Source organism: Paroedura picta, chromosome 3 (assembly GCF_049243985.1).
Source record: "Paroedura picta isolate Pp20150507F chromosome 3, Ppicta_v3.0, whole genome shotgun sequence".
NCBI lineage: Eukaryota > Metazoa > Chordata > Lepidosauria > Squamata > Gekkonidae > Paroedura > Paroedura picta.
This window is the reverse complement of record NC_135371.1, coordinates 108,945,576-108,970,628: the sequence shown is the minus strand read 5'-3', so window position 1 is coordinate 108,970,628 and position 25,053 is coordinate 108,945,576. Positions and strand designations below refer to the sequence as shown.

The window sequence follows — 25,053 nt, the reverse complement described above, 5'->3', positions numbered from 1 at the left end:
GCTGTCAGCTGTTAAATATTTGGCCAAGGCCCTGGTGGGTGGGGACTCTCTGGACTTCATTTCCAGACAGCAGGGCAATAAGGATGCTGATAGGCCCACCCCACTAGCAATCACCCCCAACAACCCCACCAGAGGCAACCTGGGGCGAATGCTTCCAGATTGCCCCTGGCCGCTATCAGGAAATGAGGTCAGTGGGGCCCCAGCCAGGGGCCTGTCTGGTGCTACCTGGCCAAGCCTCAGCTCGAGGCTTGGCCAGGCTGTGCCAGGCCTTTCCAGGCTTGGGAGAGGGATGACAGGGGCGAGTTCCTGCTGCCATTCCACCCAGCCCTGCAAAACCCCACCAAGGCTCAGTCAAGCCGTGCCGGGGCTTTTCTGGGTTGCAGGGGCTGGTGGCAAGAGGGCTGGTGGGTGTTAAAGTTCCCACTGCCACTCCATCCAGCCCCATAAAGCCCCACTGAGGCTCAGACGAGCTGCGGTAGGGCTTTGCGGGGATGCAGGGGGTGGTGGCAGGAGGGCTGGTGAGGAGGGGGAAGTTCCTGCTGCCACTCTGTCCTTCCCTACAAAGCCCTGCTGAGGCTTGGAAGAGCTGTGGTGGGGCTTTGCGGGGCCACAATGCATGGTGGTGGGAAGGATGGCAGGTGTGAGTTCCTGCCACCACTCCTCCAAATCCCTGCCAAGGCTCAGACAAGCTGCGGCAGGGCCGCTGGAGCTGGTGGGGGGAAAGCAAGTGGGGGGAAGTTCCCACTGGTATTCTGCCTGGCCCCACCGAGGCTTGGACAAGCCGCAGTGGCCCTTTGTGGGACCACAGGTGGTGGTGCCGGGAGGGCTGGTGGGGGCGGGGGGACTTGGAGTTCCTGCCCATTCTCCCCCCTCCCCCTTACTAGTGCCCATTGCATTTAGCCCTGCAACAGGCTTTAAGTCTAGGTATAAATAAAAGTGCAGAGAATATAGTACAGGTAACTAAAATCATGTTTTTTCTAGGACCTGGGAGCCCCAGAATTCAACCCATACTCTGTCATGGAAGCTTGCTGGGTGATCTTGGACCACTCGCACACTCTCAGCTGAACCTACCAGACTGGGTTGTTGTGAGGATAAAATGGAGAAGAGAACACTGTATGCCACTTGGGATCCCCACTGGGAAAAAAGATGGGGTGTAAATGAAGCGAATAAAATAAATAAAATAAATTAAATGGATATGATTTTTAAAGTCACTGGTTAAGAAATCATGACTTCAGCTGGGAAATATTGAAATATATATTTATTTTTACTTATATTTATTTATTCTGGAATTTATATTCCACCCTATCTTTGAAAACGCAAGGTAGATTACAGTATTATAAAATACATGTCAATTTCATAAATACAAAATAAACTTTAAATTAATCTTAGGTGTCCAATTGGTTTACTGGAAGAAAAGTTACTTAATGCATTATTACTGTTCCAAATGCAAGTAATTTTCAAAGCCTTTTCTGAATGCTTTCATCTGTATGTATGTATGTATGTATGTATGTATGTATGTATGTATGTATGTATGTATGTATGTATGTGTGTGTGTGTGTGGGGGGGTCCCATTGTGAGGTATGTCTTCAGCTTTTTAATTTTGCAGAAAGTATTACAATTCTCTTCACCGTGGCCTCTTTTTCATCTTTCCTGTCAAAACAAGGAAATCTCTCACCTTTTGATGCTTCTGAAAACAGCAGAAGTATCCCAGCATGCCATGCTGCAGGAAAGCATGGAGCCTTCCATGGTGCTTGACAGAACCATGTTCAATTTGTATTGTTCTACCACATGGTTAGATCAAGCACAAAGGAAAATCCCATCAATAGCCAGAGTCAGTGTTAGGCAGCCGCCAAAGAGAGAGGAGCGTTGAGAGGAAGCAGCATGGAGAAGCATAAGCTGGAGATTTCATTGTGAGCTGTCCACGTCACCCATGCATTAAGGAGCTGGAGTTCAGAAGTCAATACTTAATTACAACAAAAGCAATAAACACTATTTAGCATAGACTGGTAATGAATGAGAACAACCAGATATGTTTGAAGGTATAACTGTTAATAAGAAATTGTGAAATGGTTTCATCTATATCATCATCATCATCATTAACTACCTATAGACAGTGAGATCCTATGCAGAATGATCCCAGTCAAAGATCACTGAAATCAAGACACTCTGGAGTAACTCTGCACAGGATTCTACTGTTAGCCTATTAGCGTACCATCACCTTTTGCCATATCATGCCAACTTGAAAATCAGTACTTATGCAACCAACTTCCAAGGTTTTTATGATGATGATAACAATCAGTACTTAGCAATGCTTGATTTGTTTTAAATAAAATGCATTTTATAGAAAGGATGTATAAGAAATAATCTATTCCAAGATATTTAAACGTTATCATTGCTCTTTTATAGAATGTCAGCTAGAATATTTGAATTACTTGATGGCTGAAACATTACTAAACATTGGTTAGAAGTCCATACTGTTCCTTAACAATCTGTTCTTCCCACATTGTCAGTACAGGCCTTTCAAAACCTCACCCAGTGCCAGAGAAATAACAAGCAGTTGGTGATAGTGTATTTCTCTGAACCATTTAAAAAAAGAGGGGGGGGGAAATAGAAATTAGGAATCTGACAATTTCAAAATGAAAACATTTTCAGTCTGCTGTCTTTCAGGAGTTGAGTACCACCTAGCAATTTTTCATTATTCTGTATATGTATTTTTGTTTAAGGAAAGGAAAAAATAACCCTGTTTTGATTGCTACAAACTTAGAGAAGAGGAACTTGTTCTACTTCAGTAGCACTCACCATTGTTAAAGCCAATTAAAGGTTACAAAACTCCTATAGCATTCCAGGCCCATTTCATATTTCATGTTTGGTGTCAATATTGTTTGCATATTGTGATGAGTTCACATAGCTGCCATAACTGATGGAGTATGTATATGCATTAGGGAGACTGCTTTGGGGACTTGCTCTAGTAAATTGTAATGGTATCTACATGATAGTATACTTCTCACAATTAGTTTTAAGATATTCAAACCCTTACATATGTCATGGTAGCTGCATGGAACCACAGTTTGCAGATGACAACAAATTGGGAGGACTGGCAAATACTCCGGAAGATAGAGACAGAGTTCAACGAGATCTGAACACAATGGAAAAATGGGCAAATGAGAACATGATGCAATTTAATAAAGATAAGTGTAAAGTTCTGCATCTGGGTCAGAAAAATGAAAAGCATGCCTACTGGATGGGGGATACGCTTCTAGGTAACACTATGTGTGAACAAGACCTTTTGGTACTTGTGGACTGTAAACTAAACATGTGCAGGCAGTGTGATGCAGCGGTAAAAAAGGCAAATGCCATTTTGGGTTGTATCAACAGGGGCATCACATCAAAATCACAAGATGTCATAGTCCCATTGTATACGGCACTGGTCAGACCACACCTGGAGTACTGTGTGCCGTTCTGGAGGCCTCACTTCAAGAAGGACGTAGATAAAATTGAAAGGGTACAGAGGAGAGCGACGAAGATGATCTGGGGCCAAGGGACCAAGCCCTATGAAGATAGGTTGAGGGACTTGGAAATGTTCAGCCTGGAGAAAAGGAGGTTGAGAGGGGACATGACAGCCCTCTTTAAGTATTTGAAAGGTTGTCACTTGGAGGAGGGCAGGATGCTGTTTCTGTTGGCTGCAGAGGAGAGGACACGCAGTAATGGGTTTAAACTTCAAGTACAATGATATAGGCTAGATATCAGGAAAACATTTTTCACAGTCAGAGTAGTTCAGCAGTGGAATAGGCTGCCTAAGGAGGTGGCGAACTCCCCCTTACTGGCAGTCTTCAAGCAAAGGCTGGATACACACTTTTCTTGGATGCTTTAGGATGGTTAGGGCTGACCCTGCGTTGAGCTGGGGGTTGAACTAGATGGCCTGTATGGTCCCTTCCAACTCTATGATTCTATGATTCACCACAATCTGGAAGTCTCTACTTCCTACAAATCAGTACAGACCAAACAGCTCCTTCCTGACCTTTGAACATGTTGTGAACAAGTAGTTAGAGCACCTTACCCCAGTGTACATGGCAAGCAAGCATACTGCCTTTGCCTCCTATGACAGTATGAAAGCAGAATTTCATGACCAGTTTGATGTGAAATTGATGTATGGGTAAACATACTAATTAAGAGTAGTGAACGGTTTGGCCTGCAAAGGATACTGTAATCTAAATTCTTTATCACCAATCATTATTTTTTTTTATTCACACTTAACTATTTTGGAACAGAGAAATGAAATTTATTTCTTTGCTTGTTTGCATTTGTTATATTCAGATGGGCACTACTATTTTGCTCATTTGAAATGGATGCAGAAGGAAAACAAAACTAGTGTTGTTAATACGGGTTACCAATACATAAAGAACAAATTAGTTATTATGAGGTCTTGAACAAGATAAGAAGGATAGAAGTTTTTCACCTGCCTAATACCAACAAACATGTTTATCAAAGGGCAAAATCCAAAATGAAACACTAATTAAACTATGCATTTGACGCCTCTCTGGAATGGCAGTGAGCAACATTTGAAAACATTCATCATCTAAATTAAAATTATTCTGGAGAATTCCAGTACAGATACAAAACGCAGTCAAGGCCTACTTTCTATAAATGCAAACAATTCCTCTGTTGATAAATGGAGTATGACATGATCTAACAGAGAAGTCTGCTGTGATGATACAGCTTACACAGAGTTGTATTTAACTATGCAGGTGATTATGTCTCTGTCTTCCATATTTGTACCAGTGCTCATATCTTCAATTTGGATTGAATTACTGATAGGCCTTTTGAACCCGTCCATAGAGTTTTCATGGCAAAGATACTGGAGTGGTTTGCCATTTCCTTCTCCAATGGATCACCTTTTGTCAGAGCTCTCAGCTATGACCTGTCCGTCTTGGGTGAGCCTACACGGCATAGCTCATAGCTTCACTGAGCTACGCAAGCCCCTTCGCCACATCAAGGCAGTGATCCTTGAAGGGGCTTTTGAACTCTGGTGCTGGAGAAGACTCTTGCGAGTGCCTTGGACTGCAAGGCGAACAAACCAGTCAGTCCTTGAGGAGATCAGCCCTGCCTGCTCCTTAGAAGGCCAGATCCTGAAGATGAAACTCAAATATTTTGGCCACCTCATGAGAAGGAAGGACTCCCTGGAGAAGAGCCTAATGCTGGGAGCGAATGAGGGCGAAAGAAGAAGGGGACGACAGAGAATTAGGTGGCTGGATGAAGTCACTGAAGCAGTGGGTGTGAACTTAAATGGACTCCGGGGAATGGCAGAGGACAGGAAGGCCTGGAGGAACATTGTCCGTGAGGTCGCGATGGGTCGAACATGACTTGGCACCTAACAACAACAACAACACTGATAGGCAGCATCAGACAAAGAGATTTCATTGTTAGTTATGTTACTGTTGAGTACGGGATCTCTCAGGCATTGTAATCATCACTACACTAAACATAATAAAGTTCAAGTTGCATACAGACAACTCATTAACTACCTGATTGGCCAATAGAAAGAGAGCACCCAATGAGTGAAGCTTATCTGTCTTCCTCTTCCTGCTGCTTGTCAGGTGGAAGAGGTGCCAGCCTCTCTGAAAGGCCCTGCTGCTGGTAAGTTACCCCAAGTTAATATAGGCTGAGAGAAGCCTCTCAAGTCCTCACTCTGTCATGACTCACAGGCTTCTGTAGTTAGCAACTGTCTTGCTAACATGGTGTGGTACTTTTCAGACTGGAGCTCTCTTCCAGCACATAGCTGGCATTGCTTAATTGGCTCAGGTGAGCCAGGTAGGCTGACAAGGTAGGAAGTTGCAGCTGGAGGCTGGGAAGAATGAAGAGCTCCTGCAACAACTTTGGAATCTTAGCCCCGGTTTGTCTGCAGATCCATTCCCTCCTGCTGGTCAGAGCTCTTGGCCTGTTGAACATATGGCTGGGCTAAGCTCTCAACCAGCTGAGGCTATGGTGAAGTTGGATCTCCTAGCAAGGTTTTTCCTCTGAGGAGTCCTAACTAACAGGACCTGGGCTCACAACACCTCCCCATGGCCCTGCAGCTGGCCATCAGAGCACTTTCCCCACCCTCCCTCTCCTCAGAGGGGCTGGGGGGTTCCAGTGGCCTTCCCTACCCAGCCTGGCCCTTAGGACATGTGGGGTATGAGAAGGAGGCATCCCCCACAGCCTTACTTATCAAGTCTGTCCTTTGGGAGATGGGGGGGTGGAAGGGGGCTCCCCCATGGCCTTCCCTGGCTGACCTGCCATTTGGGAGATGGGAGGTGGGAAGGAGGGTAGCCCATCCCCCATGACTTTCCCCAAACAGCCTGGCCTTTGAGAGATGTGGAAGTGGGTGGGGAAGAGGCAGCCCCCCACAGCCTTCCCTGCCTGTCCCAGCCTGGGAGATGTGGGGGTGGGAAGGAGGCAGCCCACCCCACCACAGCCTTCTCTGCCCGGTCTGCCCTTTGGGAAATGGAGGAAGATGAGGTAGATGGAGGTAGATTTGGTAATCAGAGTTTCAAATGAGAAACATACTTATTCTTATGGTAAAAAGGAGGAAAGCTCTGGTGACTTTCTGTTTCTTTAAACATTCTTTCATTCCTAAGGAATCACAGAACATGGACAGATCAAAGGTATAGAGAAAGACAGAGGGGGAAGAAAGATAACAAGAGAAAACAGAAAGAGACATTTCTCTGAATGAGCAATATTTTTCATGCCATTGGCAGCATACACAGTAGAGCAGCACACTAATCAAGGAACCCTGCCAATTCTTAGGCGACACTGGACTATCATTGAGCAAGTACAATCTGCTGCTGGACTCTTTGATTTCCCCTTAGAAAACAAAGCTGTACAGTAGTTATCTTAATCAAAAGATGCCAAACGGAAGAGCCAACCTGCTGAGAAGAGTCTCTGGTGAAATGGAACTGGCATGTCTCTTAGGATGCTTGGCGGCTATCAGGCAGGTGCTGTTGATGGAAGAGACTATCATGTCTTTTTATTGCTGCTGCTGAAAATGGCAGCATCCCCTGCTTTTTTTCAGAGAGCACTGGAGAGTGCAGGCTCATTCAACTTGAACTTATAGTGGTACTGGATGCCAACAGAATATCCTTATCCAAGTGGATTCTGTATTTGTCCTGACCCATACAATTCAAATCTATTTTTGAAAACTAATAAACTGCAGATACACAGGGAAGTCTTATTTCCTAACAGGCTGTATGAGAGTTTTCTCTCTATAATATCATTCTGATTATTTTCCCTTCAAGGCAAAGGAAACCTACCCCATCATCTTAAAATGTGCAAAGTATTAGAACTGTAAGGGTTAAATCTTCTCATGTATTTTCTCCTATCTTCTGAATACAAATACAGTATTTTGAAAATACATTCTTTGGGGAGGGTTTCTAAGTGCTACTTCTGTGAATGCCACCAATGTGTGTTTGCAAATATATTGTAAACCATGATGGTTACGAGATGTTAGTCCACTGCCTTGCCAGGACTGAGATTCATGGAACGGCCCTTCAGTGGCTACTCTCCTTCCTATGGTACTGGACACTGAGAGTCGCAGTGGGGGAAGAGTTATTGCGCCCTTTTCAGCTCCCATGTGCGGTTCCTCAGGGCACCGTCCTCTCCCCTATGCTTTTAAACATCTTCATGCACCCTCTGGCCCAGCTGGTCTAGAGTTTCGGGCTGGGTTGTCACCAATATGCATATAACACCCAGCTCTATGACCTCATGGACAGCCACCCTGTTAGCCTTTGTCTGTTTAGCAAGAGTCAGCCACTGTCGGTCAAATAAAGGATTAGGGTTTATTGACACTTGTTGCTGTGAGAACAGACATAGTGGGTCATGTGATTTGTTTATTGGTATGCAAAGAGCTGATGCCATTGTGTACATGCTTGGTCTCATGGACACACTGTAAATGGAAGAGAAGAACTGCCTGAAACTCAACCCCTCCAAGGCAAAGGTCCTGTGGCTGGGAAGGAAGGGGGCTGGCCAGGAACTGCATTTGCCCGACCTGGCCGGGATGCAACTTAACATCTTGCCCTGTGCTGGAGAGAATAGTCCTTGATGGCTCCCTTTCTATGGAGGCACAGACCATGAGAGTAGCACAACTGGCATTTTTCCATCTTCACAAGGTGAAGCTACTAGTACCCTACCTGTCTCTAGAATACCTGGCCATGGTGATCCATGTGACGGTCACCACTAGGATTGATTTCTATAACTTGCTCTATGCAGGCCTTCCCTTGTCCTTGACACGGAAATTACAGCTGGTACAAAATGCAACAGCTAGGGTCCTCACAGGAACATCTTGGAGGGTCCATATACAGCCATTGCTGAAGCAGCTGCACTGATTGCAAGTTGTGGCCTGGATCAAGTTCAAAGTTTTGGATTTAAACTTCAAGGCCCTTCGTGGTTTGGGGCCCACATATCTAAAGGACTACCTATCACCTTATGCTTCCAGCAGGGCTTTACGCTCTGCGGGTACTAATTTGTTGTTAAATCCCAGCCCACGAGTGGTTTGCCTGGCCTTGACCAGGGCCAGGGTCTTCTTGGTCCTGGCCCCGACCTGGTGAAATGAGTTCCTGGAAGAGCTGAGGAGCTCTCGCAGTTCTGCAGGACCTGTAAAATTGAGCTCTTCTGCCAGGTCTTGGTTGAGGCCAGGGTGTGGAAGATCAAGGGACCCCTACATATTTAAGAACCATAAAATGGCCTTTATTTCTATTTTGGAATGAAAAAAAATATCCGGCTACATCTCAGAATAAGATAATTACACTTTCAATGCACAGTAAACTAAAAGTTTTGATATAAAGCCAAGTCTTTGAAAAAAATTAAACCCAACAAGTGCAATTGTTAGAAATAATGCACCATTACTATGCATAAACAAAACAGTTTGCTTTCAGGGTATTATTCTAGAGCTAGGTTTCTCATGGAAATTAAGTAAAACGGTTTTTCACTTCCCACTTTTGACTTCTTGAAGGAGTCTCAGAGTGGCTTAAAATCACATTCTTTGTGAGGTAGGTGGGGGTGAGAGTTATGAAAACTGTGACTAGCCCAAAGTAACCCAGATGGCTGCATGTTGAGAAATAGGGAATCAAATCTGGTTCTCCAGATTAGAGGCCGCAGCTCTTAACCACTACATCAAGCTGACTCTATTAAGAAACTTAATAACAACAAAGGACTTTTCTTCTTAGTCCCCGAGAATTCAAAGTGCAAATTTTAATTTCATTTGCCTGGCCATATCAAATCTTTGATCAAAATTTTTCCCAACATAGTAGCAGCAATTCCAAACTGGTAATGAAATACAGTTGTAGTATTCTTCCATGTCCTTCTCATACTATTGGAAAGTCAGTGTGCTCTTCTTCAGAACAGCTTCTGAACTGATGTGCACTACAAACCCTTTATATGTGTGTGCAGGCAAACAAACAAACAAACACACACACACACCAGAGTATGCCAGAACATTACTCTAACCAAATATATTGAATTGATATATTAAGAAACAAGACAATGGAACATTTGACATTCAGTAGAATTCCTGTTTACCGATTCCATTGATGCATGCTTTACTTCTTGAAATTCCAAGCAGAATCCCATTGACAGACAAAATTGTGAGCCAGCATAATTTTTTTAAAAGAATAGCTATATATCACTCAACTTTGTCACAATGTTGCACATTCCTGATATACCTTAATTCCTGTCACCATCCATGGTTATAAACAAGTTGTGGTCATGATTGCACAAACAGATGCATAATCATAAACTGCTTGGATATAACTCTGGCACTTTTGCTGGATCAGGATTAAGCTTTTTCACAGCTATTTCTCCCTGTATGAGACTGTGTGCTCATACTCTCTGACCACTCTTTACACTCAAACCTGATTACCATACCTTCTTTGAGAGTGGCACACTTCGCTACTAAAGGCTCCCATGCCTTTTCCATTACTGTTTGCTGTCTGATTTTAAGTGGAGTATTATATACACTCTTAGTTTTGGGTCCCTAGAGGAACCACATAAAAGGAAGAATACAAATGTTTTAAAATAAAATACCTCGCACCTACAAAAGGGAGAACCATTTCCAGTTTTACAGTTTATTTATTTATTAAATTAGATTTGTAGGCCGCCCCTCTCTGACAACAGTCTTGGGGCGGCTAACAACATTTAAAACTCATGTAAAACCATTAATAATTAAAACTAGAATCCTATTTTAAAAAATGCTCCATTGCTACCTCCAATAACCCTGAGATTGGTATAATCCTAGATTAGTTTTGTTTCCCAGGTTCAGATGGAGGGGGGGGGGGGGTATTCCAATGTCACTAAGTGCTAGCATTGACCTAACCTGTTGTGGAATTCATGATGCAATTTGTGGAATTTATGCTGCTGGTTAGTCACTGAGTACCAAATGTAGCCTTCAAATAAGACTTCAAGTAAATTTTACACTGGGACCCTAACTGGGTAAGCTCCAAACACGCAATTCTAAGTTATTCACGGAACTAACGCCTGTAATATAATTTATAAAACAAGCAATCCAAACCAAATTTTTATCATTAAAGGTAATTTAGACCAATACAAACAATAATATACATAAATAATTTAAAAGTTGCTAAAATATGTGAACAATAAAACACATTCCATAAAACCACATATCTCTGTGTACAAATATTATCATATGAGGTTAGTACATAATTTAATAGCGGCTGCGCAGAATTTAGCACTATATTCTGTAGTTTGACTATAACTAGCATTCTAAGAATGTATTTGATAACAATGGCGTTTATTTATTATATTGATAAAAGTCAATGTATAAATCGTCATGGCTCCCTGAGGGGAAAAGGTTTTCTATCTGGGCTGCATGCCATTCTTATTTCAATGAAAGCTGCACCTACTTTGTTCTTCACTATCAGAAACAAAATTTAACATTGCTCCTTTTCAGGAAAAGGGAACAAACACCAATACTAATTTTAAATTATGCAAGATAGTCCATCAAGGACAGCACTTCTGATGATGGTGATGGAAAGTGCTGTTAAGTTTCAGCCAACTTATGGAAATCCCTCATGGGATTCTCAAGGCAAGAGACAGTCAGAGGAGGTTTGCCATTGCATGTCTCTATGTAGCAACCCTGGCCTTTCTTGCTGGCCTCCCATCCAAATACTAACCAAGGCTGACACTGCTTCACTTCTGAGATATGACCAGATCGATGTAGCCTAGGCCAGTGGTCCCCAACCTTTTTATCACCAGGGACCGGTCAACGCTTGACAATTTTTCTGAGGCCCGGGGGGGGGGTAGTCTTTTGCCGAGGAACATTGCCACCGCCGTCTGAGCCTCTGCTCCACTTGCTTTTCCGCTGCCTGCTAGGGGGCGCTGCCAGCAGCAGCTGCACAGTGCCACACCGAGGGGGAGTCCCAGCCATTGCGGCCGCCGGAGAGCACCAAAGGTGAGCCTGCAACAGAGTGGCAGAGTGGCCCCCGAGGCAGCAGCCGGGGAGGAGGACGAGGAGGAGCCACGGCCCAGTACTGACTGATCTACGGACCGGGACCGGTCCACAGACTGGGGGTTGGGGACCTCTGGCCTAGGCCATCCAGGCCAGGGCAATAGCAATTTTACTCAATTAATTATTGAGTATATAATATATATAATAATAATACAAAACCAAAAAGGGAACCCAAAACCCAACCTAACCAGAACAGTTAGGAACCCAAAGGTTGAGCTGCAAAAATAATTGTAATTTTTTTGGCATATATTTATTACATAAAGTATACTAATTCAAAATTTGAAAAACATCTACAAATCACGTAGTCAACATAATTTAAAACCATCACAATTCTAACTATACATGGAACAGAACAACATGGAATGGACCAAACGTGTTTCAACCCTGAGGGGGTCTTCCACACTGGTCAAATAGTTATGAGAAATGCACTCATGCATAAAATCAAAGGGCTTGCTTGGTGGCAATGAAAAATCTGTTTGGTGCTACTCCAACTAGCTTTCTAATATAAAGATGAACTGATTTGGAGCCCACCATTTAACACATAAACCTCCAGAAGCACCACTCTCTGGTCTCTGGCCTCTACCCAGCTCTCAATCTCCAGTGCATTCCCATGTGTGACAGAAAAAGCTTTGTCATCAAATCATCATCATCAGTGGTCCCCAATCCCCAGTCCAGGGACTGGGATTGGTCCGTGGATCAGTTGGTACTGGGCCACGGCTCCTTCTCATCCTCCTCCCCGACTGCTGCCCTGCCACTCTGCTGCCAGCTCAGCTTTGGTGCTCTCCAGCAGCCGCCATGGCTGGGGCTCCCCCTCGGTGTGGCACTGAGCAGCTGCTGCTGGCAGAGTCTCCCAGTGGGCGGCGGGAAGTCAGGGGCACCAGCGGGAAAGCAAGTGGAGCAGGGGCTCAGTTGGCGACAACATCCATCAGCAAAAGACTACCTCCCCCCGGGCCTCAGTAAAATTCTCAAATGTTGACTGGTCCCCGGTGATAAAAAGGTTGGGGAACCACTGATCATCATCATCATCTCATGAGATAAGTAAACCCCTGTAGATCTGGAATACTTCAGATGCGGTACAGAACTCTAGATAAACATTAAAACATTTCACCAAATATTACAGATTAATTTAAATCATGTTCTATGTCTTTCATTACTATTTCTTGCAGAATGATATTTTACTATTGTCTCTGGAAATATCTCAGAAAGCCTTACCCCTAAATTTCCTCAGATCACATCTGAATTCTTTCATTTTTAAAATAATCAGACAGTTGGTGCATGGGTTCAATTATACATTATCTAGTTTATAGACAGCACAGTGCTGCATTCTTCTTAAATTACTTACTATCTTTTAAGTTAAAGAAAGCACAAGGCAAGCTACAGGTTAGTCTCTTTTTTAATGCGTAAGATAAATAGGTTTTCTGGAGCACTAATCCAATTTCCCAAATTTAATTTTAAAAAGATGCTCCATAATATCCATTACAGCAAACACTGTCTTACAGATTTGATTAACAGGCTCTCTGGACCTGCCGATTTCAGAACTGAAAGTGCACTACAGCCTGGATAAATGAATTACCTGAGCAACGGAACTTCTTGCTCTTGATCTGGCTGATTCGTTTGTTGGCAAGGCGACGTGGGCTGCTGCATCGAGCGCCGCTGGTTTCTATTGGATTATCCTGCAGGTAATCAGCCAGCCACTTCAAATGGCAGTCGCACACAAATGGATTCTGAGCTAAATGCCTGAAAGAGGGATGGGATGTTTAACCAGAAGTGACCTGTGACACTGTACTCCATCATTGTTTTTTACAAACACAAATCTGAAAAGTAGAGTAATTGAATCAGCTTCCTATGCACCAGGCCTGGCGGAAGCCACATGGAGCTGCCCTTGAATGGGAGAAATTTCTTATTTTTTAGCTCATTACGTTTGAAAGAACCCTTTTCAAGAAGGAAACAAAAGATTGATGTAGCAAAGTCTGCTTTAAAGGGCACAGACTTTCAGTCCACATGTTTATCTGGGAGCCTGACATGGGATGGCACGGTTGAATGCTCCTTTAAAAAAATGCTAAATTTAAAATAATTTTTATTGCAAGATAAAATCTTTCTAGAGATTTAAGACTCTATATGTAAACCTGTGTCTGCCAGACCAGTGGCAAAGTCACAGATCAGCCAGAGGTTACATCTCTAGAGTGAAATTTTAAAAATCTCAGCATGTTGGTTAAAACTAACATAATCTCAAATATGATTTTCAAACAACATTGATCATGAGATATATAATCTACCTAATACATCTGAAGGTTATTTATCTGAAATATCTCCTGCACTATAGAAATATTTCCTGCACTGTGTCTGGGTACTGTTATTTTATTTCTTGTAATGAGGTGATAAAAAAAACAGCATGTCTGTTTAGTTTGATCTTGTTCTTACCAGAGCAATAGCAAAAATATATTAATAAGGAGTCATTGATTAGATTCCTTAGAGCTAATTATATATACCTATCCTTTTGTAGTTATACAAAGTATACACTTCCTTTTCTAGTTATTACTTATTTCTAATACAGTATTATCAAATGCAAGAGTCTGTTTTCCCATACATATGCCATAAAACAAGAGGGAGGTCACTTCATATCTGCATCCAGGTTACAGTTGCGGGGGCAGGGGGCATTTTCCATCGCACAATGAGCACGCATACAAGAATAACTTTTTGGAATAAACAGGGCCATAGCTTTATTAAAACACCAGCAGTAGAGCCCGCGATCAAAAAAATACAGCGGGCTCTAGGGGACGGTTTGCTTCCCCTCCCCCCATGTAGCAAAACGCTCCCCACGCTCGGGGCTTGGGGAGCGTTTTTAGGCGGCGTGGAGGTTTTAAAACGCTCCCCAAGCCCCGAGCAAGGCGACCCGCGGCTCCCAGAGCCGCGGATCACCTTCCCCGGGGCTTGGGGAGCGTTTTAAGGTGGCATGCAAGGTTGGGAAACACTCCCCAGGCCCTGGGGAGGGTGCTGGGCGGCTCAGCGAGCCGGCCAGCGGGCTCCCCGGGGTCTGGGGAGCCATTGTCAGGGCAGGGGCCAGGGAGCCTACCTTCTCTCTTGGCGGCCAGCAAAGTAATGGCCGCCGTGGAGCGAAGGAAAGCTCTGGTGAGGGGTGGGGCGGGTTGGGAGGCACTTTGCGCCTCCCAATTGGTTGTTGGCCAGGCAAGCAGCCAATTGGCAGCTTGGAGGTGGACTGACCAGCGGAGGGGCCAATTGGGAGGCGCTTTGCGCCTCCCAATTGGGCCCTCCGCTTGTCAGTCCAGGGGAAGGGGCCTATCGGCACCATTCCTCATCCTGGACAGGGCCCGCCTTCGGGGCCCTTACTGCTTTATTTAGTCCGCGGCACCAGCGGTTTAAAGATAAGTCATGCCATGAGCATTGGCACACCCATGATGAGGGGAGGATCCGTGACTGCCCCTTCCTTGCTGCCATCCACCGGCAGCCTGAAGGAAAGAGGGGATGAACACCCCTAGCGGACCTGCCCATGGGGACCAGATGACCATTCATCCAGATACCCTAACCATCAGGCTTGCTAGCCGCCTGGGAAGGCAAGCCTGGGAAAGCCCCACGGGTGTCAACCTCGACTGGAGCCTCCCCAACTGCCCCGCCATGTGCAGAGGCCAGCTCCCCATCTGTTAAGAAGCCCCCTATTCACATGGCAGCCTCTTAAGAAGGCTCCCGCAAAATGGACCTCAACCCAGCTTACAAGCACGGGTTATATCCCATGGATCCGTCCCCAGACAACCACCAGCTGTGACAAAGTAGAAATTCAAAACATGATATTAAAACAGAACCAGACCCATACCCAACAAAATATAGGGTGGGAGGGCAGGAAACCGGTGAGTTCAACAGATGTGGTAGTGCAGCAGGAGACTGCGTGAGTCACATGGCCCCCTTTTCAAGCCGCTGCTGCGCGACCACGCCCCCACGGCAATATGTGGCCAGTGCGTGCTGTCCAGGGATTCTCTGGCCCAGAGCATGGATGCGGCAGCACACCCATTGTGCTCCAGGGTCCCCTGGCCCCGCAACAGCCGCTGCGCACTGATGGGTGGCGGCGGCTTTTTATGTTTCATAATAACTTTGTGTGTGTTTGTGTGTAACATTTTCAAGGGAGTCATCTTACATCCAGGATCATCTTTTGAGTAAAATAAGGTACATGTCAATTCATCATTTTAATACATACTTCAATTGTTATAATAATATGTATTAAAATTGTGATAAAATCACAATTGACAGAACTACAGCGTGTTTCCTTACAATGCATCTGTTATTACATGACTATCATTTATTCCAGAAAAAGCTGACAATGTGCACAGCTTTCCAAATGAATCAGTGTGCACCATAAAGGTTTGTTTCTATTCCAGGAATGTGTGTGAAGGGCACTGCAGACAAACCAGTATCAGTCTACTGTACCCAAAATGATCCAGTCCAAGTAGCAGCCAGTGTTTCAAGACTGTATGTGATGACTGTACCATGCAATCAGTCCTGTTCTGTTAACAGGGCCTGTCGGGATGGTTTTGTTCACATATGGCATGGTTAAACAAGAGGTTTCCAAGTGAGTAGGGTGATGGGGAACAAGATCAGCACAAAATTCTGACCTCACCAAACAATGGCAACAAGGGTCTCCTAATCATTTTTTAAACCAAAACATTTCTAGCAGCCAGACTTATAATAATAATTTTTTAAAAAATCCTCTAAGCTCCGTAATGAAAAGCAATCCAAGAAACTGTCAAAAATAGTATGTGCAACTTTTCTAATAAAAATAAAACCATTTTGACTCTTCCCTTACAACCTGATACCATCACTCACTGCAAGACACAAAGAAAACAAAAACATATTGAACTGTTATTTTGAAAAATAATATTTTGCTGGGGCCTAAAGGACCCAAAAGGTACAATGATACAGAACATTTACTCTTTGAGAGTGGGAATGCAATTGGAAATTTTATTATCCATGAGATATGCAGCTTTTGGAACCGATATTGAATATTTTATAATAAGTCTGGGGTTCAGTACACACAGGCTAGACGTTCTCAGTAATCAACAGCTCTTTATTCAATCAAACTTCAACTCCAAACAGGGAACATAGGAACAACACAGGCTTATATACAATTCAGGCAGCCCACCAAAGGGCTCTGATTGGCCCTTAACAGGGACCCCAGATTGGTCCATTAATAGAGTCTTTAAGAGCTAGTGAGTGGGTGGCCTTCAAACCATCAGTTGCATATTGGCATGTTGTACAGAATGTCCACATACATAACAGTTTAAAACATGCAAAGCCACAGCACCCAAGCTTTTAAAGGAATGTAGTTTAAGCTAGGATACAAAGAACAGATATGCATGTGTCAGAGCACATATTCAGCTGGAGCTTTGCTTCCTGATCTTGGAAACTACTCTTTAAATGCATATAATGGCTGGTATGTTAAGAAAATAAATACGGCAATGAAATCAGGAAGTGCTTGATAGATGCAAATAGTCCATTTTCAGATCCTAGCCTAACCATCTGCAAATACTAGCAATCTGCTGCAGAACCTGATTTGTCATTGCTTTTTAATGCACTACATATGCACACTAATATGAAGTCCCAGGCAGCTGCCTAAAATGGAATGAGGCTCAGCAGCAGCAGTAATGTTTCAATAAGCCTCCGGGGAAGGACAGGGTATAAATGGAAAAATAAATAAAGAGTTAAAAATAAAATAATACCTAGTCCCAAGGTTATTTTGTATCAAAACAAGGCCAAAATGTAGGGTGGAAGGAACAGTCCTAACTGCAACAGGCCAGTACATGGAATTATCAGGAACTACTTATTATGGATTTTTTTTTTTGTTCCTTAATATATGCATTTGGTCTCGGGCACTTGGGTAGATACGTTAACAAGGATTAAGGGATAGGGAGAAAAATCAAAAAATTATTTCTCTCTTGCAAAGATAATAGAGATAGAGCCTTATTGAATGAGGCACTAATTTTTGGATACTCACAGAGTTTGAATTGACTGGAGAGGCACAAAAAGTCCTTTGCTGATGGTCTGTAGTTTATTGTCATATAGAGATAGTAAATTGAGATTATGAAGATCTTGAAATGTGTTTACTCTCAGGCAGTTGATTTTATTTGCATTCAGCAGTCTGTAGACAAAGCAGAGAGGACTCAAAATATACAAATTCTTAAAGATTAGCTTCAGACAAAACAGCGAAGAAAACAAGAATCCTACAAATACCCATTCAAACATAAACATATATATTAGTCACATGATATAAAAGCACCATGGGCCCCCAAACCCACTCCAGACATAGCATATTTTTCTAATTTTTGTATACCAATAGGTTTCTTTAAACTAGGGTCGACAGAGCATTATATTTTTCCAAAATGGCAAGCTTCAAATATATAGAGTTTATGGCATTAATTTATCCTCACACCCAGTGAGCTTCCATGGCAGAATACATATTCTATTCTAAGGTCAATAATACTAGACTACCTATTACTGAATATTAGTACACTTGGTGGTTTTGTCTAGCTGTTTCAGAAGCCTACAGCTTGGTGTAATAGATAAGACCAGTGACCTCTAATCTGGAGAGTCACACTCCTCTACATGCAGCCAGCTGGGTGACCCTGGGCTAGTCCTTTGGGTAGTGAAAAGTGGAGTATAATAACCAACTCTTCTTTTTTTCCTCTTTAAAGTGGAAACAGTTTCCTATAACAGCTATAGGATGTAGTGGTTGCTACTTGTGAAGTTCTCTGGTTGCTACTTCTGAATTATTTGAATATTGAATGTGAGATCATTTAAATATACTATACCACTTGAAAAAAAGGCTTTGGACTATGTTGCAATCAATGATCATAATATTCAAACCATGTTCCAAGGCAGAGCTGCGTAGTTTAATCTTCTGGGTGGCCTTTATTTAAAAAAAAAAACAGAATGTTCACAGTCCACTTAATAAAATTTGAAGTACAAACTCAGGATCTCTTCACCCTTGTGGCTGCAGGGAAAGCGTTTTTTTTACTACTTGGAGCCTCAAAGCAGTTTACAATTGCTTTCCCTTCCTCTACCCGCAACAGACATCCTGAGAGGTATGTGAGGCTGAGAGAGCTATGAGAGAACTGAGACTGGCCAAGGTCACCCAGCTGGTTGTATGTGGAGGGGTGGGGAATCAAACTGGGTTCTCTGGATTAGAGGCCATCACTCTTTAACCACTATACCAAGCTGGCTCTGCTGTAGGAGGTGAGACATTTTGCCCCTGCAGAATGATGCTTCACCTTCTCCCAAAGCAGGAAGAAGAGAGACACAGTCAGTGGCATAGCACATTCCAGAGGCTGCCTGTTTTGGATACTGTCCAAGACCAGAAGAGCATTTGCCCTCTGGCAAGGACTGAGACTATCAAGCTTGCTGTACGGTTGCCAAGATTATAATTTGTCCTCCACAAGATGTTTCTGGACCTTCCGAAGTGACACCGAGGCACTTGCACTTCTGTAATTTATATGTCTTGGCCAATTAACTTCAAAGGAAAAAAAATGAGCACTCAAACATCAACATGAATCTATTGGCAACACTTGTAACAATGACTGATTCATTGGGTCCTATTAATTGATGAAGTTTCTACTAATGGGATTATTCTATATTAAACTATTTATATTAATTTATGTAATTAAGAATCTATTTGTAATTATTTATTAGTTAATACCTGCATTTGCATTCAACTCTTTATGAATATATTACTTCTTAATAGATGTTTAATGGATTCAGCCATTATTATAGTAAGGTATAATTATTAAGTATATTTCCTCCTAGGAGGGGAGAGAGTAGACTCCCCAACAGGCCCTGCAGAATGTACACGGGATATTATTATTGTGAGTTCAACATGTTTGAGAACCATGTTCTGCAGAAACTGGAAGACTCTAGAATTTATACTGAAAATAACAGTTATTTATCAAATAGAAGAGAAGAGTTGGTTTTTATATCCCGCCTTTCACTACCCAAAGAAGACTCAAAGCGGCTTACAGTCGCCTTCCCTCCTTCTCTTCCCAACAGACACTCTGTGAGGGAGGTGAGGCTGAGAGAGCTCTGGGAGAAATTTTTCTGTGAGAACAGCTGTTACAGAATTATGACTAGCCCAATCTCACCCAGCTGGCTGCATGTGGAGGAGTATGGAATCAAACCTGGCTCACCAGATTAGAAGCTGCTGCTCTTAACCAATGCTCCAAGCTGGCTCTTGGTGTAGGGGTTAAAAGTAAATTAACAAGAACAGGTTCTTTAAAAATTTGCAAGAAATGAAAGTTTTGATGGCAATTGGGTAATTTAGGGAAGAAAGCTGAAGTTTCTGAAGTCAACACAGTTCAAAAAATAATTCAGTGAAATAAACAGGTACAAAGTACATTAATTAAAGGGAAAGAACTAGTTTAAAAACTAGGTGACAGAAAAAATTGATAATATATTTAGAGAACTTATTTATAGGGATCCTCAGTTCTGGTTACACAAGAACATAAGAAGAACCCTGCTGGATCAGAGCTGTGACCAATCCAGTACAGCATCCCATCTCACACTGTGGCCAACTAGTTACTATGGAGAGCCAAGAATAGGACACAGAGGTTTCCCTCAAGTTTGTTTTCCAGTACTAGTAATCGAGAGGTTTACTGCATCTGTATGTGGAGGTTCCCTTTAGTCACCACGGCTAATAGACCTGTCCTCCATGACCCTTTCTAATCCTCTTTTAAAATGTTTGTGCTTATGGCTTTCACTATATTCTCTGAAAGTAAATTCCACACATCATGTGAATCAAGGGCGAGTGGGTATTTTTTCACTCTCCCGCTGGACGGACAAGGAGGCAAGAGGCCGGTTAACGGGTGGGCCGCCTCTATAAAAGGGGCGGCTTCACCCATGCAAGGGCCGTGTGGAATTGCCCTGCATGAATTACACACTGGCTCGTGGCCCACGGGCTGCCTCCCTGCTGGCCCTGCCCCACGGCCAAGCATTAAAGCCACAGCCATGATTATAAGTATGGATTCTTGTTTGCTTTGCTGTATTAACTTACCACCATCTAGTTCAGTATTCAGCATTCTGAAATAGCCTAGCAGGGACAAATGGGTCCATCAAAATTGTACCACGGTCATTTGTGGATTGCTGTTTACTTCTTCCCCCCCCCCCCCTTGTTCCAAATAACTATATTCTTTGCTAGTTTTAGATTCATAATGACAGATAAACTACCTAACCATTACCAACTTCCTATGCAGGTGTGTGCATTATTTTCAATATATATACCTAACAAGCATGACTAGTGTTTCAAATCAACTGAGATTAAACCAACTGAGATTAAACCATAGAACGTGCTATATAATGAAGAACACAATTGTATTACAAAAGTATAGACATATCATAAAAGAGAAAAATATATCATAGGAAGCTATTCTAAGCAGACCTACTCAGAAGTAAATCCCATTTTATACCATGGTGCAAACTGCTAGGAAAGTGTTCTTAGGTTTGCAAGCAATAATTTACCAAACTAATGTAAGTTCAAGATATTTAGTGAAGTTGCAAATAAATACAACCTATGTATACCATATATTATATTGACTGATTTATTAACATGAGTTCAATTTTCAAGTGTTTCAAAGTTAATTAATATTCTAAGCTCCCCAAACAGAACATTTTCAATAATTGGCTCAAAGAAGAGAAACAGAGCTGTTGCAGTGATGTTTGCCTTCATCAGCATTTTCATTTTCTAATGAAACAAGACAAGCAAGCCAATCATCAGAAAATAAGTAGATTATTCTTAGCTTGCAAGTGCAGTCTAGCAGTCTTGATACATGTTAGTTTTTGTCATTATTAGATAGAACAGAAATCATTTTAAGTACCTTACTAAGCTTAGACACTACCTGGGAAAGAACAGAGAAAAACCTATATGAAGAAATAGTTTTCTCTTATCTGCCTTTACATCATGCTATCATTAATTCTCATACAATTAATGTGACATATGCTGCATGACTAATGAGATGTATCTTGAATGACAGAGATCAAATAATACAAATGGGCAAAGCTATACGGGGAAATGTACAGTAGCAGAATTTTAATTAGCATCAGCATGAATTTGATGTACAACTGGTTTGAGAAATAATTGTGCTTAAGTTAACATCGACATTCAATGTTGCTAAATGGAAAATGATGATTTCTGAAAGAGATATGCTTACAGTCAAAATAAATAAACTAATATTAAAGTGGATAATATTTCATAATATCATTCTCATGAATTTTCCAATTATTTCTGAAAATAAACACTTAGCTAGGCTTATGATTTGGATTCTCCTACCATATAATTTCAGTTAAATACGGGCACTAGGGGGTAAATAGTACTCCTTATTTAATCAAGTGATTTTGCCCTGCTTCCTATTAAATTTTACAGAGCCAACCAGCTTAAGCCAACCAAATTTCACAAAGAGAAAGAAGGCAAAGCTTCAATTTTTATTCCCCTGGATCAAAGACAGAAGTAGAAAGGCCACTGTTGTCTTATGTATCATGTTCTTATTTGTATTATATTCTATATAGGAACCAAAACAAATTTCAAGGAGGCAGAGGTACAAACCAACCCAGTGGTAGTTTTTCAATGAAAGAAGAGTGTCATGGCGGAATACAGTCATTTACATAATGTGACTTTAATTCAAAAGTTGGCAAACAAGCAGAGATAGACATTACTGGCAACTTTGGACCTAGAGAAAGGAATGAGGCAGGTGATCGTCTAGCATAATTCTGTCATGAAAATCAGTTTTGCATCATGAGCACTCCAAACAGCATAAGCGTCGCCTATGCACTTGGAGATCAACAAATGGACTACACCAAATGGACGACACAGGAACCAAATCAACTAGATCTTATGTAGCTGATGATGGTCCAATTTAATCCTTGCTGTCAAAACATATCCAGCTGTTGATTGCGGTTCAGATCACCTACTGCTACTGGCTAATGTCAGAACAAAATTTTGCAACATCAAGAGAAAATTGGGGTAAAGGAAGTTCGATGTAAATAAAATTCCACTCACAGATGCAGTGGAGGTGAAAAATCGACTTCAACTATTGGATGCCACAGAGAAGATGCCTGATGAACTGTGGCAGGAAATTCAATCAACTGTTGTTGAAATAGCAGCTAAACATATATTGCACAAGAAGCCAGAAAAAAAATAGCTGAAAGTAGAAAAGCAGCAAAAGCTGCAGGCAAAAGGGGAGGAAGCAACAAAATTAAACGCAGATTTTCAAAGGGCAGTGAGAACAGACAGTGAAGCTTACTGGAATCAGAAATGCAAGTAGTTAGAAGATTTACAAAAAGGGATGCATAAGAGGTTCCAGGTGCCATTTGCTGCTCACAAAAGCATTATCAATAATAAACAAGGGAAGGAACTGACTGACCAACAGAGCATCAATAACAGGTGGTGTGAATACACAGAAGAACTGTATGCATGCAAAATGGAAGTTGGCTCTTTTCAAAATGAACCAGCCATTCTTGACAAGGAAGTTGAATGAGACTTGAGTCAATTGCCAAACAAGGCCCCAGGCATTGACATTATACTCGTGGAACAGTGGACCATACTAAGCTTAGACACAATGGAGAAGTATTGGTCAGGAGAAAACGGAAACCAGGCAGACAGAGGGTGCAGTAGTTAGACTCAATTAGGATGAACACAGGACAGAACATTGCACAGCTGAGGGAGGTGGCGTAGGATCCCTGATCGTGGTGATGGTTATAGCAAAGATGTACTCTTTGCTATACATTTCTACTGGTGTTTCAGCCATTTCAATTATTTTAAATTTTATTTTATGTAATTATAATTGGCTGTTTCTTGGATTGCTCCTTTCTTTGTATTGTAATGCGAACTATCTTGTGCACACTGATCTGCAGTGACAGTATATATTTAACATATATAAAGTTGGAAAACCCTAACATAGTAGAGTTCAGCCCAAGCAAAAGGTAAGGCAGTTGTTAGATATCAAAGTTGTAATTTAGGATTATGATATTAATTGTAATTTTTTCTTCTCTATATTCAAAATTTAGAAATCTGGCAATGGTTTTAATTTTTTAAAAGATAAGAAAATCAATATCCAGTTTAAAGCACATTAAGGTGATTTAATTCATTTTGTGTGACCATACTGAAGAAAAAAATTAAATAAATTCTGTTTTTCATTTTAATCAGAAACTGTACAAAACATCCACAGAGAAATGTCTACCAATCAAGGTTTCCACTGTTCCATTCACGAGCATTAGAAGCAGTTTTTATAAGTATAAGAATGCTTGCAATACTGTCACAATATTGTCACATTTTACTGATATTTAACAAACAGCCCCTATCATTTACAGTCATTTAAGACAGATGCTCTTCACTATGGAGAGTGGTAAACTTACAGTGCTGTCCTAGCCAACTACTCTTCTCAGTGACTGACTTAAAAGGGTCCTTGCTTAGGACTGCACAAGTAGTACTGGAGTTGGGTGTACAAATGCATTTTTGGCAGTAGCTGTCACATTAATGGTATATAATGACATACCTTGATATCAATTTGTGTTGAAAGCCTAAGTGTTTCACCACCTCATAGCTCTTCCCTTATTTTTGTCCTCTTGCCCAAGGTTGTTCATCAACAATCAGGCTACTACAATATCACTTCTTCTCCAAGATCAGACAAAGAATATCTTCCTCTTTATCCCTTCCTTAATACAACTTTCCCTCAACAGGGTGTTACTAATACAGTTCTTTTCCCTCAGTGTCTCCTGAAGACGCAAAGCTTTCTTCCTCAAGAATACTGACAGTGGATTCTATGAAAACCCATTGAGATAGGGGGAAATATTCTTACAACACTTTGACCAATTATGCACAGGGCAAGAAATTCGGGGAGGCGGCAGCAGGGCAGACCTGATTGTGCATGATGCTGCCGCCATCTCAGGCCTAGCCTGACACAGTGCCCCGGAAAGCCGATGGTAAGAGAACATGGAATCTTCCACATTCCCTGGGATGCTGTGGGTGCCAGTGGGGGCTAGTTCAGGCCAGCGCCATGCATAATTGGCAGATTATTACCATACATAAACTGCAGGGACACTGCATGCCCCTGTCAGCTCTGCAGAGTTGTGGAGCTGGCCAGGGATTCCCCCCACCCCCACCTTGGTGGGAGAGCAGCATGGCACTCCCTGTCATCATGTGGTGGGGGGGCCCCATGCTAACTCCCCACTGCTACCACCTCCAGGCAGCGTACTGGGCTTTCCAGCCCTGGAATTTTGCATGTGTGCTACGCTGGGGCAGCCTGCATACATCAGGGGATTCCCTATCCCAGGCATATGCAGGAAGTGCCAGGGCATGCTGCCCTGACACAATACCCGGAAGCAGCCCGCCGTGGTCATTCAGCTACATCTCTGCTTAGACAATGTATAATGGCTAAATACTGCTTTTAAAACATTTGCCAACCCTATCCTTGAATAACAAACCTTGAAAAAAGCTTAGAAGATGACTGTGGTCAATGTGAGCTATGTTTGTTATTACTCTTGATCCAGGAATTCCACATTTCTCTTAAGTGTAG

The 25,053-nt window shown here is 42.4% G+C and overlaps 1 protein-coding gene across 4 annotated transcripts in view; it reads right to left on the bottom strand.

The window, feature by feature from the left end:
• Positions 1-25,053, bottom strand: part of SLIT3 (slit guidance ligand 3) — a 713,209-nt gene that overhangs the window by 194,240 nt on the left and 493,916 nt on the right. For all 4 annotated transcript variants that reach the window (XM_077327142.1, XM_077327144.1, XM_077327141.1 and 1 more), the window contains 2 exons: positions 17,496-17,639; positions 13,068-13,231 (listed from right to left, as the gene is read on the bottom strand). In XM_077327142.1, coding sequence (XP_077183257.1) covers positions 13,068-13,231; positions 17,496-17,639 — 308 coding nt within the window. The remainder of the gene's footprint in view (positions 1-13,067; positions 13,232-17,495; positions 17,640-25,053) is intronic.